The sequence below is a fragment of the Ursus americanus genome, chromosome 3, assembly GCF_024610735.1.
Source record: "Ursus americanus isolate L20-20 chromosome 3, mUrsAme1.1.p, whole genome shotgun sequence".
NCBI classification, from domain to species: domain Eukaryota; kingdom Metazoa; phylum Chordata; class Mammalia; order Carnivora; family Ursidae; genus Ursus; species Ursus americanus.
In genome coordinates, this window is record NC_142129.1 from 21,648,291 (window position 1) to 21,663,213 (window position 14,923).

The window sequence follows — 14,923 nt, forward strand, 5'->3', positions numbered from 1 at the left end:
CTCATTAATCTTCGCTGTGTGCACATGACATGTACTAGTCACATTCATGTGAAAAGAGGACGGGGGAAGAAGACACTCATTTTGGGCAGGGATCCCGCAAAAGAGAAGTACAAGATCTTCAATGACTAGCAATGACAGCTAGTACCAGAATAAAAATGATTTTATTCAATTTATATGTGTATTAGTAATGATTGTCATTGTGATATCCAAGTGGTCACTTCACTTAGGTGACTATCGCAAGCATTCAGTACCTCTGTGTAGACAATAAATTTGTCTAGGACAGCTATTAAAGACATTTTTTGTTTATAATATAGGTAGTGGCTCCAATCCTTTTCGGCATCTGGAGAAGAGTGCTGTCTTACAGGAGGTATGACTTGGAAGTATGCTGTGTTCTTTCTTTTCTATTCTATTTTAGAACGGTGGGCAGAGAACCCCTGGAATATGATGACCCAAAATAAGAATTGAGGAATGTAATACTTGTGTTCGGAGAATACAGATTGAGGGAAATTTCCAGGAAGACAGGTTACTTCTAGGAGGGTCTAGAGCTTATAGAAATGCAACAACATGTCAACTCTCCCACATGTTGGTAATTTTAAATGAAATGCCAAAGCATTGTTTGGTACAATGTTACTGAAGGAAGTTGTAGACATTAAGCTAATTGTATTCAAGTGCTGTAGGTAAATATTGTGATTCTTACTTAACACATAAAGCCCATAAAGTTGAAGTACTAGCTCTAAGGGAGTCAGTGTAGGATGGAAAATCAAGACCATATCTAATAATGTATCATATACTGTGATAAATTGAAAACTGTAGGCAGTTAACATTATTTGGATATTGTGACCAAAATATGTAATCGTCTATTTGATTAAAGTTGATTTTTTGTGATCTGTGATAGAAATGATAGAAAATATACTACGTATAACAATGTTTTTTGTCCCCACAGGCTCGTATATTCAATGAAACACCTATCAATCCAAGAAGATGTTTGCATATTCTTACAAAGATTCTTTACTTACTGAACCAGGTAAACTATTTTGATTTTCCTTGGATTTGTTTCTTGGAATAGAAATACATAACATGCAGTGAAATACTTTCTGGAAAGTATAGTTATTTTTTTAAAAGTTACTTAATTTAAAAATATACAGTGTTTGATTAAGGTAAAGATACATAAAACTTCTTGAGGACCGGATTATGACACATACTTCTATTTTATTCACAAGGTACTAGACCAGCTAAGCACACAGCAGGTCCTCAACCTTGATTTGAATTTAACAAGTTTTAGTTAACGTTAAAGCTTGTTGTTTAGTCTTGTTCAAAGGTCTTTATGTCCCTCCAAAAATACAGTACAAAATCTTAGACAAATTCCAGATAAATATTTTTTTTTTTGAAGCGGGATTAGTATGACAGTGATGTTTTTCAAGCTTTGATTTTAATATTTAGATCTTATATATATTATCCCTAGTGTACCGTGGCAAGCGATATGATTCTGATCTTAACCATGTTGTGCCTTAATGTCCTTTTCTATAAATGGGGATTATGGTAATGCCCGTTTTGTAAAGTTGTGATGATTCAATGAGATAATGAATGTAAAGCACTGAGAATAATCCTGGACATGCACATTCAGGAATAGTTTTCATTCAGTCATTCAGCAAATATTTATAATAAACCTGCTGATTCCTATGCACTGTTTTAGGCGCCGGGGTTATAGCAGACAAAACCGTAGTATTTGCCCTGACAGAACATAGATTCTGTTTGCTGTTATTGTTATTAATTTTATTTTTTCTTGTGTTTTTGTTTGTTTTGCTTCAGACTAAAAAAGTCTCATGAAATGTCTAGGACCTTAGAAAATGTGATTTTGTTTCTTAGATTCACACACACACACACGCACCACGCACACCCGAATACACATTTATAGATACTTCAGGTGGTTTACATATGATGTTAAGAAGACCGTGGTTTCCAATTTGAATTCCATGAAAATATCTTATTTTTACTTTATTTCAAGACTGAAGACATGATGAAGATTTGTCATTTGCAAATGGAGACGGAGCAAGAAGTGCATACTTTTACATAAAATACTTTCTTGCACATACATCATATCCTTGTGTGGTAGCATATCAGAGACATTTAAGGCAAAGTCAGTTTGATTTCATTTTTCAAAGCACACATTGGGTCCAGGTTGGCTAAATCCATGAAATAAGCAGTTTCGCGTAGTTGAAGGTGTGGTGTGGAGTAGCATCTGCTTGTATTCTGACCAGTACCTCTTTGATGGGCAGCTCATGTTGAAACAGTTCATTATCTTGATAAGGAAATGACCAGTGTAATCTGATAAATAAACACAAAGACATAAACAGGTTTGGGAACCTTAGTTTTATCTTTGACCTAGTTCTTGGTATTGCTTTATGGAAAAATACTTTTAAATTTCTACCACAGCTGACCTACTCATATATTCTGAATTTCAAGTCCAAAAGTAGGGATTTAGGGTTTACTGATATGACTGAAAAGTGCCTGGACTTCTATACGTTCGCTAAGTAATTATGAAAGAAAGAGAGGGAAATCTCTTGCTGATGAGCACGTTGGGTACTCTGGTTTAAGTAATTGTGAATTCTTATACTTTGTCTTTCATCCTCAACTTTTAAAGTTTTTCATCAAAATTTGTTTATTCTTATACCCACGACAAGTGGTTTGAAAACTAGTTATAGTCCATGTGAGATCTGAAGCCCTGAAGAGTGATGGAGCCTAACGCATTAGGAGGATTGCTTTTAATGAAATTGAATATTGAAATGTTCATGTCTCAGGTGGTCTGTAATCTGGAATTTTTTGACTGTGAGTGAAATAGGTTATCTAACATCTTGCTGCTTAAAAAATGTCATTCTCAGACCAGCAGCAGTTGCATCACCGGGAGCTAGTTAGAAATGCAAAAATTTCAGGCTTCACCCAGAGCTACTGAAGCAAATTCTGCATTTTGGCAAGATCCTCAGATGATTTATTAAGCATATTAAAGTTCTGATCCAAAGCCTTCCTTTTATATAAGTAATCTGGTTCCTGCCTTTTTGGTTGGTCCCTTTTTGCCATGTTTTCTGGGATTCCTAACATATAGTTCTTTACAATTTAATATTTATTGTGCTCCTGTAATATGGCAGGCTTTGTGCTGGGCATTGGATTGTAGAAATATAAAAGGTGTGATCTCTGCTTGTAGGCAGTGTAGTAATTACATGCTATTCTGATTAGGAACTCAACTTGCTACTACTTTCTACCTCCTTGTAAGTTGTGGTTATCTAGGGAAATTAAAATGGTTCCTGCTCAAAGGTTAGAGACTACTATTCCAGAAATTTTATAGCATGGTGTATGATATTGAATTATTTTAAATAAGAAGTGTACTAAATGGCCATGCAGGTTTATAAATTGAAAGCCAAAAAAAAAAAAAAAAATAGCACAGAGGCAGAATGTTTACAAAGAAATTTTTTTCCCCTGAGTTCTAAAAGATTTTTGCAGAAATAAAGAGAAAATCCTTTATATACATTTTTCTTTAAGTTTAAGAAATTGTTTTCAATTTTCCTTAGGGTGAACACTTTGGAACCACGGAAGCCACAGAAGCCTTCTTTGCCATGACTCGATTGTTTCAATCTAACGATGTAAGTCTTTTTATTTTATTCTTTTAGGCTGGAAAAGCTCCTTTTATTCTTTTTCCTTGGGGAACTTAGAGTGTCCCAAATTAGAAAAGGTCGCTTGAAATATTTAAAATTACTTAAACATTATTTATCCTTACCAAAGTTTTAAATGTTCATGAAAGGCCATATGAATGTGAAAGATTGACGGTATACAGCATAGAGCTGTTCCCCCACAGATCTCTCAGGCAGTCCGAAGAGCCGTTCGTATCCAGCGTGTGGCACGCCACTGTCAGTGGGCTGGAGTGGAAGCCGGTGGACGTAGCTACCACATCTCTAGGTTCCCAGTTTCTGGTGGGCCTGGGGTTGCTGCGGGTCAGCAGCGGGGCTGGCTGTGAGAAGACGAGCCGGAGCAGCGTGGGGAAGAGGACATGGGCTAGGGGGAAAGAAGAGTAAAGACAAACTAAAGCGGCCAGTATCTCTGTGTGTCTCATCACCTGAAACCCCCCCGACTTTCAGAGCATAGTGGCTCTGCTGCTTTACCTCTGTTTTGTGAATGCGGTGCATATTTCTCTTGTGCCCCGCTCTCGCTCAGAACCTACAGGGGAGGGAGTTCTGGGAGCTAGACTTCCCAGCTTTCTGTTGATGTAAATTGTCCAAATCTTGCAGTATTTTTGGTATGTACTACATATCTTCATGGGCCGCATTTTCTGCCCAACCCCCAGGAACTTCTAGGATTTGAGTGTGGTTATATGTCTGGATAACGATAAGCTTCGGGAGTAAGTCCTCAGGAGCTCAGCGTCTCTTGTAGGGCAGCTGTCTGGTGAGGCCATTACACATTCTTCAGGCAAAGGGAGACTCATTTCCTCAGACAGAGTGAAGAGCTGCTCCTAGTTGCAGAGGAGGCTTGGGGGAATTTAGGGGTTCAGGGTACTCAGCTTCATCAGAATCTGCCCGTATGTCCCCATCCCAACTTTCAGGGTCCCACTCCTTCCCCATGCAAAGCCTTCCCTTTCATCTAAGCTGCCTCACAGGGTGTGTATTGCATTTGCCTTGTCTTTCAGCCACATGGAGGGTTTGCTTTTCAGAATTCTCAGCGTTGTGTTCACATGACACAGGCTTTCTATTAAGGTTTTGTGAAAGACTTCTAGTCCCTTACCCAGACCTGGACTGTGAATTTAAAACTCTGGACTCATTTCTTTTACCGAGTTCTCCAGTGTGCTTAGAAGCCCCTGACCCATTATATAACACATTTTTTACAAAATATTCTATGGCAGCAACTCCTGGGTTACCCAAACCTTGTCTTCTGTAGGTCCTTAACGATGCTTCCCTGCAGGTGATGATTTAAGTGTTTCGCCTCTGCATGCCACAGACGACTAGTATCCCCTTTACCACTGCAAACAGGGCATTAATGCCTTTTATTAAATCAGAGAAGCAATTTCAGATTTCTCTTGTTAAGATCCTGTTTCCCTTTAATCACTTCCTGTGCCAGAAATTCAGGGTTCAATCGGGGAAGCAGAACCACTGTGATGATGATAAATTTATGTAGCAGAGGAGTTAGACTAGAAAGCCAGGCATTCCAGGCTGCCGGAGTAAGGTCACGAAGAGGGACTATTAAAAAAGTTATGGAAGGCTGTTGCCTCTTTGTGGCTCTCTGAACTTGCAGCCCCAGGTTGCTGTTGCTCAGAGGGATGGCTGTGGGGAAGAAGAGCTGGCCATGGGGCAGGGAGGAGGGTGCAGAGCAGGGAAGAGACCGCGCGAGGACAGGCTCGAAGCCTCCAGCACAGAGGTCGTATTAAGGAAAGAAGGCATGAAATCGTTTTCTGGGAAATGGATTGGGGGAATGTAGGTTGTTGGACAGTACGCATGGCCCCTTGCAGTTACTGGTCACGAACTGAAACTATTACCTGGTGGCACAGTGAATGTTTTCCTCCAGCTCCAGGCTTCTGGTTGTAGCATGGAATGGTTACAGATTGGATTTCGTCAGGGTCAGGGTTTTGCCACGTTAGTAAACAGAGGGAAGAGCAAGGAAGTTGAGTGATTGAAATATTAACTGTGGGATCTGGTTAGGAGGCAGGTAAGAACAGGGGCTGATTGGAACAGTAAAGAGTTGATCGGGTCCATGGATTGATGGAGTGAAAGGGCTGCTGGAGTCAGGAGTGGTGGCTGGAGAGTGAAATGCTTGGAAATGAAATTATGAAAGGGATACTGTTATTGATGGGGATGACAGTGGAAGAGGGTGATGGCAAAAGGAAGGACGACAGGATCCTGGGAGAAGAAGTCAATTCTACCAAGTGGTTAGAGTTTTAGAAATATTGTCTGTATGGATATTAAAGTCACCAGTGATTATTACTGGGCTAATATTGGAGATAGCGGTGGTGAACAAGTTACTAATATATATATTTTTTAAATGAGGGAAGTAACTGGAAGTCTATATATGCAAACACGAGTGGTGGCAGGTGATGGAGTCCAAAGGCATGAGCTTTAAAGCCAGAGATTTTTAGGGGAGAACACGGTACAGTGGAAGAAGGCGATGTAGAGATTTTGAACAGGAGTGAGCTTCCCCACCTGTAGATGTGGTGGCTGAGGGTTAAAGGAGAGACAAGGGGCGGGGGGTGGATTCTGAGGGAGGAGCGAGGTTAGAGACAAGATGGGGACTTTCAGAGAAGAGTTAAGGATATAAGGGGTTTTGCAGATGAAAGTGCCGCAGAACATCATGGAGGGTTTGGGATTTGAGAAGGATGGAAGGTGTAGTCAGATTAGGTGCTGTTCCCAGCTGCGCTGGCAGTGGTATCCAGGTGATGAATAATGATGAGGATATTTTAGGAGTTGTGTAGTGACTGAGGTAAGGAGCCACGTACAGCATGCTGTGATTCGTTTTGATGGCCCCTTAGGCAGAATATGGAATTGAGGGGGTGATTTTTTGGGGGAAGAGAAAGAGGTGGGGATTTTGCTGGCAGCATGGGGAGCTTCTTCCTTTTCCAGCCGTCCTTTACCAGAGGGAAATTACTATCTTGAGATTGGTAAACTCCTGTCAGTGTTTATATCTATATGTATTGTATATGTTTGTAGCCATAATCTATACTTCGTATTTTTGTGTGTTTAAAAATATAAGTGGGGGCGCCTGGGTGGCTCAGTCAGTTAAGCGTCTGCCTTCGGCTCAGGTCATGATCCCAGGGTCCTGGGATCGAGCCCTGCCTAAGGCTCCCTGCTCAGTGGGGAGCCTGCTTCACCCTCTTCCTCTGCCCCTCCCCCTGCTCATGCTTTCTCTCTCTCTGTCTGCTCTCTCTGACAAATAAGTAAATAAACAAAATCTTAAAAAAAAAAAAAATACAAGTGATCAGAGGTACCTGGGTGTCTCAGTCGGTTAAGCTGCCGACTCTTGATTTCAGCTCAGGTCATGGTCTCACTGTCCTGGGATTGAGCCCTGTGTCAGGCTCCATGCTGAAAGCAGAGTCTGAAGATTCTCCCTCCCTCTCCCTCTGCCCCTCCCCCTGCTCTCTCTCTCCCTTTGTCACAAATAAATAAATAAATCTCAGACAAATATATAAGTGATCATATTATTATTGCAGTTTTCAGAATTAATGTTTTTGAGATTGACCATCTTGCTGTACATACTTCCACTTTATTCAGTCACTACTACATGTGATCCCAGTGTGTTAATATACAGTATTTCTACTCATTTATCTATTCTCCCATTGGTCGATATGTGTGGCTTCCACTTCTTTGCTGTTACAAGTGATATTATACAGGGTGCCTGGATGGATCAGTTGATTACGTGTCTGCCTTCGGCTCAAGTCGTGATCCCAGGGTCCTGGGATCAAGTCCCTCATCGAGTCTCTCATTGGGCTCCCTGCTCAGCGGGGAGCCTGCTTCTCCCTCTGCCTGTTGCTCTCCCTGCTTGTGCGCTCTCTCTGACAAAATAAAAGAAAATCTTAAAAAAAAAAAAACACCAACCCCCCCCCAAAAGTGATATTATACGTAATGTTTACGTACATGTCTTGTGCACATAGTGAGAATTTTTCTGGGATAGATACCTACAACTGGAATTTCTAGATAATGGCAGTTATTTGATCTTATCAAATTCATCTTTGAACTGATGTTGTCCTAATTTGCACAGACATTGCTTCAAATCTGTGCTTGTTCTGATTATAATTTCTTATTATTGGACCTAAATATTTGCCATTCAGAAGAATGTGAAATGGCATCTCTTTGTGGTTTTAATTTGCATTTTCATGATCATTGCTGAAATTGAAACTCTTCCTATGTTTAGTGGCCATTTTACTTTCCTCCTCTTGAATTGTCTGTTCATATTCTTTGCTTATTTATATTCCTCTTACTGACTTATAGGAAATTTTTTTTTAGTGTTTAAAAAAAACAGCTTTATTGAGTGTAACGTACATATTAATAAAATTCACCAATTTTAAGTGTACAGTTCAGTGAGTTTTGACGAGTGTGTGGAGTCATGGAACCATCCCCACAGTCATGATACAGACACCTCTCACCACCCCAGACTGTGCCCCTGTATCCCTTAGTTGTCTGACCCTCCCTCAACCTCTAGCACCTAGAAGTCAGTGGTCTACTTTCTGACAACACAGTTTTGCATTTTCTAGAATTTCACTTAAATTTAATCATTTAGTACATAGCCTTTTATGACTTTTATGTCTTGTTTCTTTCTCTGAGCTTATGGCCTTTGAGACTGATCCAAGTTTTTGTGTGTATCAGTAGTTTTTCACTTCTGTTGCTGAGTAGTATTCCATTGTATGGAGGGGGTCTAGTTTACTTATCCATTCACAAGTTAGTGGTTTTTTGAGTTATTTCCAGCTTATGGATATTATGAACAAAGCTGCTAAAAATATTCAAGTCGAAGTCTTTGTGTGGACCTACTTTCATTTTCTTTGCTTAATATCTGGAAGTGGCACTGTTGGGTTTGCATTTCCTTCATGATGAATGTATTAAGCAAATATATGCTTATTTGCCATCTGTATATCTTTGGTGAAGTGTCAGTTCAGATCTTTTACTTAAAAAAAAAATCATGCAATTTGTCCTCTTATTGAGCTGTAAGTTGTCTTTGTATTTTGTGGATACAAGACTTTTTATCAGATGGGCATTTTGTAACTATTTCCTGCCAGTGTGTTGCTTGCGTTTTCATTCACCTACACTGTGGTCTTCTCCATTTATTAAAAAAAAAAAAAAAAGTACAATTTTCATAGAGTAAGATCCACCCTTTTTAGGGTATAGTTTTATGACTTTTGACAAATGCATACAGTAGTTATTATCACCATTGCAATCAAGATTTAGAATGTTTCCATCCTTCCAAAAAGTTCCTTCCTGCCTCTACATACGATCTATTCTCACCATCCTCAGCCCCGGGCCGCCATGGGTCTCTTCTTTCTGCGTAGTTTTGCCTGTCTGGAAGGTCAGACAAATGGTAGCAGACAACATGAAACCTTTTGAGACACTTAGCATACTGCATTTGATGTTTGTCCGCGTTATTGTTTGCATCAGGAGTTTGCTTCTTTTTATTTCATTGTAGTATTTATTATATGGATGTACCTCAGTTTACCTGTTTGCCCTTTGAAGGATATTTGGTTTGTTACCAGGTTTTGGTAGTTACAAATACAGTTGCTATGAACATTCATGTACAAATTTTTAAACATAAGTTTTTATTTTTCTTGGATCAGTGCCTAGGAGTGGGATTGGCAGGATCATATATTTAACTTTGTAAGAAGCTGCCAACCTTTCTTCCATTTCCACCATCACTGTTTGAAAGTTCTAGTGACTGCATTCTGGCTAGCACTTGGTATTGTCTTTTTTTGCATTTTTAAATTTGTTTCTTTTTAATTTTAGCCGTTCTAATAGGTGTATGGTGGCATCTCTTTGTAGTTTTAATTTGCATTTCCGTAATGACTGATAATCTCAAACATCTTTTTGTGTGCTTTTTTCCTTTATCTATATCTTCAGTGCTGAAGGATCGGTTCATATCTTTTGCCCCTTTTTAAATAATTTGATTGTATATTTTCTTATTTTTGAGTTTTGAGAAGTCTTTGTGTATTCTGGGTACAAGTCCTTTATCAGATATGTTTCTTAAATATTTTCTTCAGTCTGTAGCTTGTTTTTTCATTTTTTAGTCTTTCAAAGAACAGAAGTTTTAAATTTTGATGAAGCCCAGTGTATCAATTTGTTTTTCTGTTGTGGATTATGCTTCTGATGTATATTATAGAAATCTTTGCCTAACCCAGCATCACAAAGATTTTCTCCTGTGCCTTTCTTCTAGGCATTTTGATCCATTTTGAATTAATTTTTGTATATGGTGTAAGGTAAGGGTTGTATTCCTTCTCCTCTCACCACCTCCTCCTTTTCCTCCTACTTTATTTTCTCGACAAATGGTACTGGAATAGTTGGATATCAGTATAGAATGAGGAGGAAGAGGTGATGATTGAGTTACATTGGCACACTGGAACATTCTTTTGTTTCATTAATTTGTATCTTTATTCTTATTCCAATACCACACCGTCTTGATGACTATACCTTTATAGTAAGTTTTAAATCAGGTAGTGCATGTGTTCCTTTTTTTTTTCCTTTTTCAAAAGGTTTGGGTCTTTAGGTTCTTTGCCTTTCTATATGAATTTTTAGAATCAGCTTCCATTTCTATTTTTTGAAGTCTGCTGGAATCTTTATGGGGATTACACTGAATCTGAAGATCAATTTGAGGAGAATTGACATTTTAACATTGTGGTTTTTTGCTCCATGAACATGGTATTTATCTCCCCTTATTCAGGTTTCTTTATTTTCTGTCAGCAGCAGTATTATAGCTTTTAGCATACAAGTCTTATACGTATTTTGTGAATATATCCCTAAAGTAGTTAAGATTTTAAAAATACTATTGTATTGTTGGTACGTAGTTTCTAGAAATTAAATTGGTTTTTGCATATTCCTGTGATTTTGTTAAATTCATTTATTAGTTCTAGGAGTATTTTGGAAGATTCCTTAGAATTTACTTTTTCCTTTTCAAACTGTATGCCTTTGATTTATTTATCTTACCTTACTGTCTTCTTGCACGTTGTACAATATAAGTAGAAGTGATGATAGGGGACATCCTTGGTTTGTTCTTGATCTTAGAGGGAAGGTATTTAGTCTTTCACCACTAAGTATGGTGTTAGCTCTTAAGTTTTTCACAAAAGGCCTTTATCAGGTTGAGGAAGTTCCATTCTATTTCTAGTTTGCTGAGAGATCGTGTGTGTGTGTGTGTGTGTGTGTGTGTGTGTGTGTGTGTATGTGAATGGGTATTGAATTTTGTCAAATGATTTTTCTATATCCATCGGATTATCATGGCTTTTCTTTTTCAGTATGTTAATATGGTGAGATGCATTTATTCATTATTCTGGAAAATATAAAGTCATTTCTGTTTGTTAAAACTTGTTGAGGATTTTTGAGTCTGTAGTCATGAAATATATTGATCTATAGTTTTTTTTTTCTAATGTTTTTGTCTGGGTTTTCTATTTGGATAATGCTGGCCTTGTAAAATGAAATGGGAAGTGTTTCTTCCTTTGTTCTTCTTATGCTTTCTGGAAGAGTTTTTGTAGAATCATTATTAATTTTTCCTGAAGTGTTTGATGGAGTTCACTGCTGAAGCCGTCTTTTTTTTTTTTTTTTTTTAGAGGGAGGGGAGGGGTGAAGGGAGAGGGGAAAAAGAGAATCTTAAGCTGGTTCCATGCCCAGTGCCCACGGAGCCAACTAGGGGCTCGATATCACAACCCTGAGATCATGACCTGAACTGAAATCAAGAGCCAGCTGGGGTGCCTGGGTGGCTCAGTTGGTTAAGCGTCTACCTTCAGCTCAGGTCATGATCCCAGGGTCCTGGGATTGAGCTCCACATCAGACTCCCTGCTCAGTGGAAAGTCTGCTTCTCACTCTGCCCCTCCCCTCTGCTCATGCTCTCTGTCATGCTCTCTCCGTCTGTCTCAAAAAAATAAAATCTTAAAAAAAAAAAGTCAGATGCTTAACCTACTGAGCCACCCAGGTACCCCAAAACCATCTTCTTTAAGGAAAGGTTTTTGAAAATTAACCTCATTAAAAAGAAATAGATATGGTGCTATTCAGATTATTTGTCTTCTTCAGTGAGCTCTGGTAGTTTGTGTCTTTCAAGGAATTTATACATTTCATGGAAGTTGTTGAACTTTGTTTCCCTAAAACTGTTCATGATATTCCCTAATTTTTTTAGTGTTTGTAGGATCTGTAGTAATGTCTCTTCTTTCATTCTGAATCTGGTAAATTGTATCTTCTCTCTTCTATTCCTGGGAAGTTTATCTAGAACTTTATAAACTTATTGATCTCTTCACACAACCAGCTTTTTGCTTCATTGACTTTTCTCTATTAATTGTTTTTTTCTTCCAAACTAATTGTGCAAAAAAAATAGAATGCTGAAAAATCAAGCCATAAGAAGGGGGAAAAAAGGAAAGAAAGATCAATCAAGAAGGACAAACATAAATCATATAATAAAATGGTAAATATAGACCCAAATATATTACTGTCTACATTAAATGTAAATGAAGAAACAAAGAACGTTAATAAAAATTGACTGCACACTGAGCCATAATGCAAGATGCAACAAATTTTTAAAGGAATGAAATTGTACAGACTGTGTTCTCTAATTATAATGGATTAGTGTTGGAAATGAATAATAAAAGAGTCCCTAGGTAATTCGCCATGTTTTGATATTAAAAACATATTTATTTCTGTTCTCTTTCCAGCCATGATGCAGTTAAGGGGTGAGGTTTATCCTGCTACTGCAAATACCTAGAAAATCATACAAAATATATTAACACCTTAGTTTTCAGACATTAGATTAACAAGCATCCCAGGATTGTGATCTGAAGAAAAAGAAAAACAAAAACAAAGTGTGCTCGAGGATTGCATTAGCTCATTGCCCAGAGGCAGATTACAGGTAACAGGTCAAGGAGGGTACACTGAAAAGGAACCTCGTTATCTCTCTGAGTTGAGAAAACAGATGGAGGACGGGGAAGCCAACCAAGAAAGCTCAAATTTATAGGGCAGAGTACTAGAGAGGAAAGAAGTCAGGGGAGAGGGAGAGAAGCAAGAAAGGAAGGAGGTAGTCCCAGCAATTTTCTGAGGGGCTCCCCTGAAATCTTTGGATAAGAATTGATCTATGCATATATAAAAGGAAACTACCCTAGGCCAAAGAAAGAATCACCAGAACACAGGGCTGAGAATAGGTCCTATTTCCATCCGGTGAGAGCAGAAAAACCTTGTCTTCTGGTATGGTTCTTAGGAAGGCATCACCTCAGTAATGGGCATATATTAGATCTGTACTAAAGCTTAAAAAGGCCTCAAAGCAAACCTCAAAAGTAAAACTCTGATTCCAGGTAATTTAATCTCATGAAGAGTAAAGTACAATACCACGTAAAAGAATACAACAAAATCTAGCACCTTACGTGAATTTCACAATGTACAGCATCCAATAAAAAAATTTTGAAGTAAGCGAAGAAGCAGGACAATGTTATCCATAACCAGGAGAAAAATGGGTCAATAGACCCAAACCCAGAAATGATAAGAAAATGGAAGGAGCAGTAATGACATAAAGCAGCTATTATATGAAGAGCCTTTATGCCTAAGAATATATAGAAAGACATAAGAAGAATGAGGAACAAAATAGAAGGCATCCAGAGAGACCCAAATGTGTCTTCTAGAAGTTAAGGGAAAAAAAATTTATATGAGCTTGCATATATAAAATGAAAAATACACCTCCTGGGGTTAATAGCAGATTAGAAAACCGCAGGGGAAAAAAATCAGTAAACTGGAGGACAGATAGAAATCATCCAAAATGAAGCCAAGAGAGAAAAAAAGACGGAATAAAAATGAACAGAGCATTAGCGGGGTAATAGTTTGAAAGTTCTTTTAGTGGTTACCCTAGAAATTGCAACCTGATTATTTGGCTTCCAGAATCTAGTATTCATCTTTATCTTGTACCTGTTCATGGAAGATTTAAGAACCTTAGGACACTCTTATTATGTATGTGAATATATAAGCGTATATGTGTACATATATATATACACACACACGCATGGTTACTCATTTATGTCATACCCCATCATTTCTTGTGGGTTTTTGGTTGTTCGTTGTGATTTACCCATGTCCTCACTACTTTTTAAAGAGTCTTTATTTTTTAAGAGAAGTTTTAGGTTCATAGCAAAATTAAAAGGAAGGTACAGAGATTTTCTGGATACTCCCTGATGCCACACATGCGTAGACTGCCCCCCCCACCCGTCCCCATCATCGACATCCGTTACCAGAGTGGTAAATTGGTTACAATACATAAACCTACATTGACACATCATAATCACACAGAATCCGTAGTTTATGTTACTCACTCTTGGTGTTATACATTATGTGGATTTGGACAAATATAGAATGACATGCATCCATCATTAAATATACAGAGTATTTTCAATGACCTAAAAATCTCCTGTGCTCCAGCTATTCATTCCCCATCCTAACCCCCAAACCCTGGCAACCACGGATGTTTTTACTGTCTCCGTAGCTTTGCCTTTTCTAGAATGTCATGTAGCTGAAATTATATAGCATGCATCTTTTTCAGATTGGTTTATTTCACTTAGTAATATGCATTTAATTTCCTCCATGTCTTTTCATGGCTCGATAGCTCATTTTCTTTTTAGTGCTGAGTCATATTCTATTGTCTGGATGTACCACAGTTTATCCATTTACCTACTAAAGGACACCTTGGTTGCTTCCAAGTTTTGGCAGTTATGAATAAAGGTGCTATCGAGTGCCAGACTGGCTCAGTCAGTAGAGTGTGTGACTCTTGATCTTGGGGTTGTAAGTTCGAGCCCTATGTTGGGTGTAGAGATTACTTTAAAAAATTTAAAAAATTAAAAATTAAATTAAATTAAAAAATGCTGTAAACATCTGTATGCAGGCTTTTATGTGGACATAAATTTTCAACTCCTTTAGGTAAACACCAAGGAATGTGATTGCTGGATTGTATGGTAAGAGTATGTTTACTTTTGTAAAAAAATCACCAAACCATCTTTCACATTGGCTATTCCATTTTTATTCCCACAGTGAATGAGAGTTCCTAATGCTCCACGTCCTCATCAGATTTGGTGTTGACAGTGTTCTGGATTTTGGCCATTCTTATATGAGTGTAGTGGTATCTTGTTCTTTTAGTTTGCCTTTCCCAAATGATACGTGATGTGCAACATCCATAATATATAAAGAATTCTTGCACTTTGGTAGTTCTACTTTCATATACTTATTTGTCATTTATCTGTTTA

At 38.1% G+C, this 14,923-nt stretch overlaps 1 protein-coding gene across 1 annotated transcript in view; it reads left to right on the forward strand.

Annotated features, from left to right (window-relative positions):
• Positions 1 to 14,923, forward strand: part of COPG2 (coat protein complex I subunit gamma 2) — a 115,084-nt gene that overhangs the window by 1,017 nt on the left and 99,144 nt on the right. The window contains exons 2-4 of the mRNA XM_045792633.2: positions 315 to 367; positions 944 to 1,024; positions 3,564 to 3,635. Coding sequence (XP_045648589.2) covers positions 315 to 367; positions 944 to 1,024; positions 3,564 to 3,635 — 206 coding nt within the window. The remainder of the gene's footprint in view (positions 1 to 314; positions 368 to 943; positions 1,025 to 3,563; positions 3,636 to 14,923) is intronic.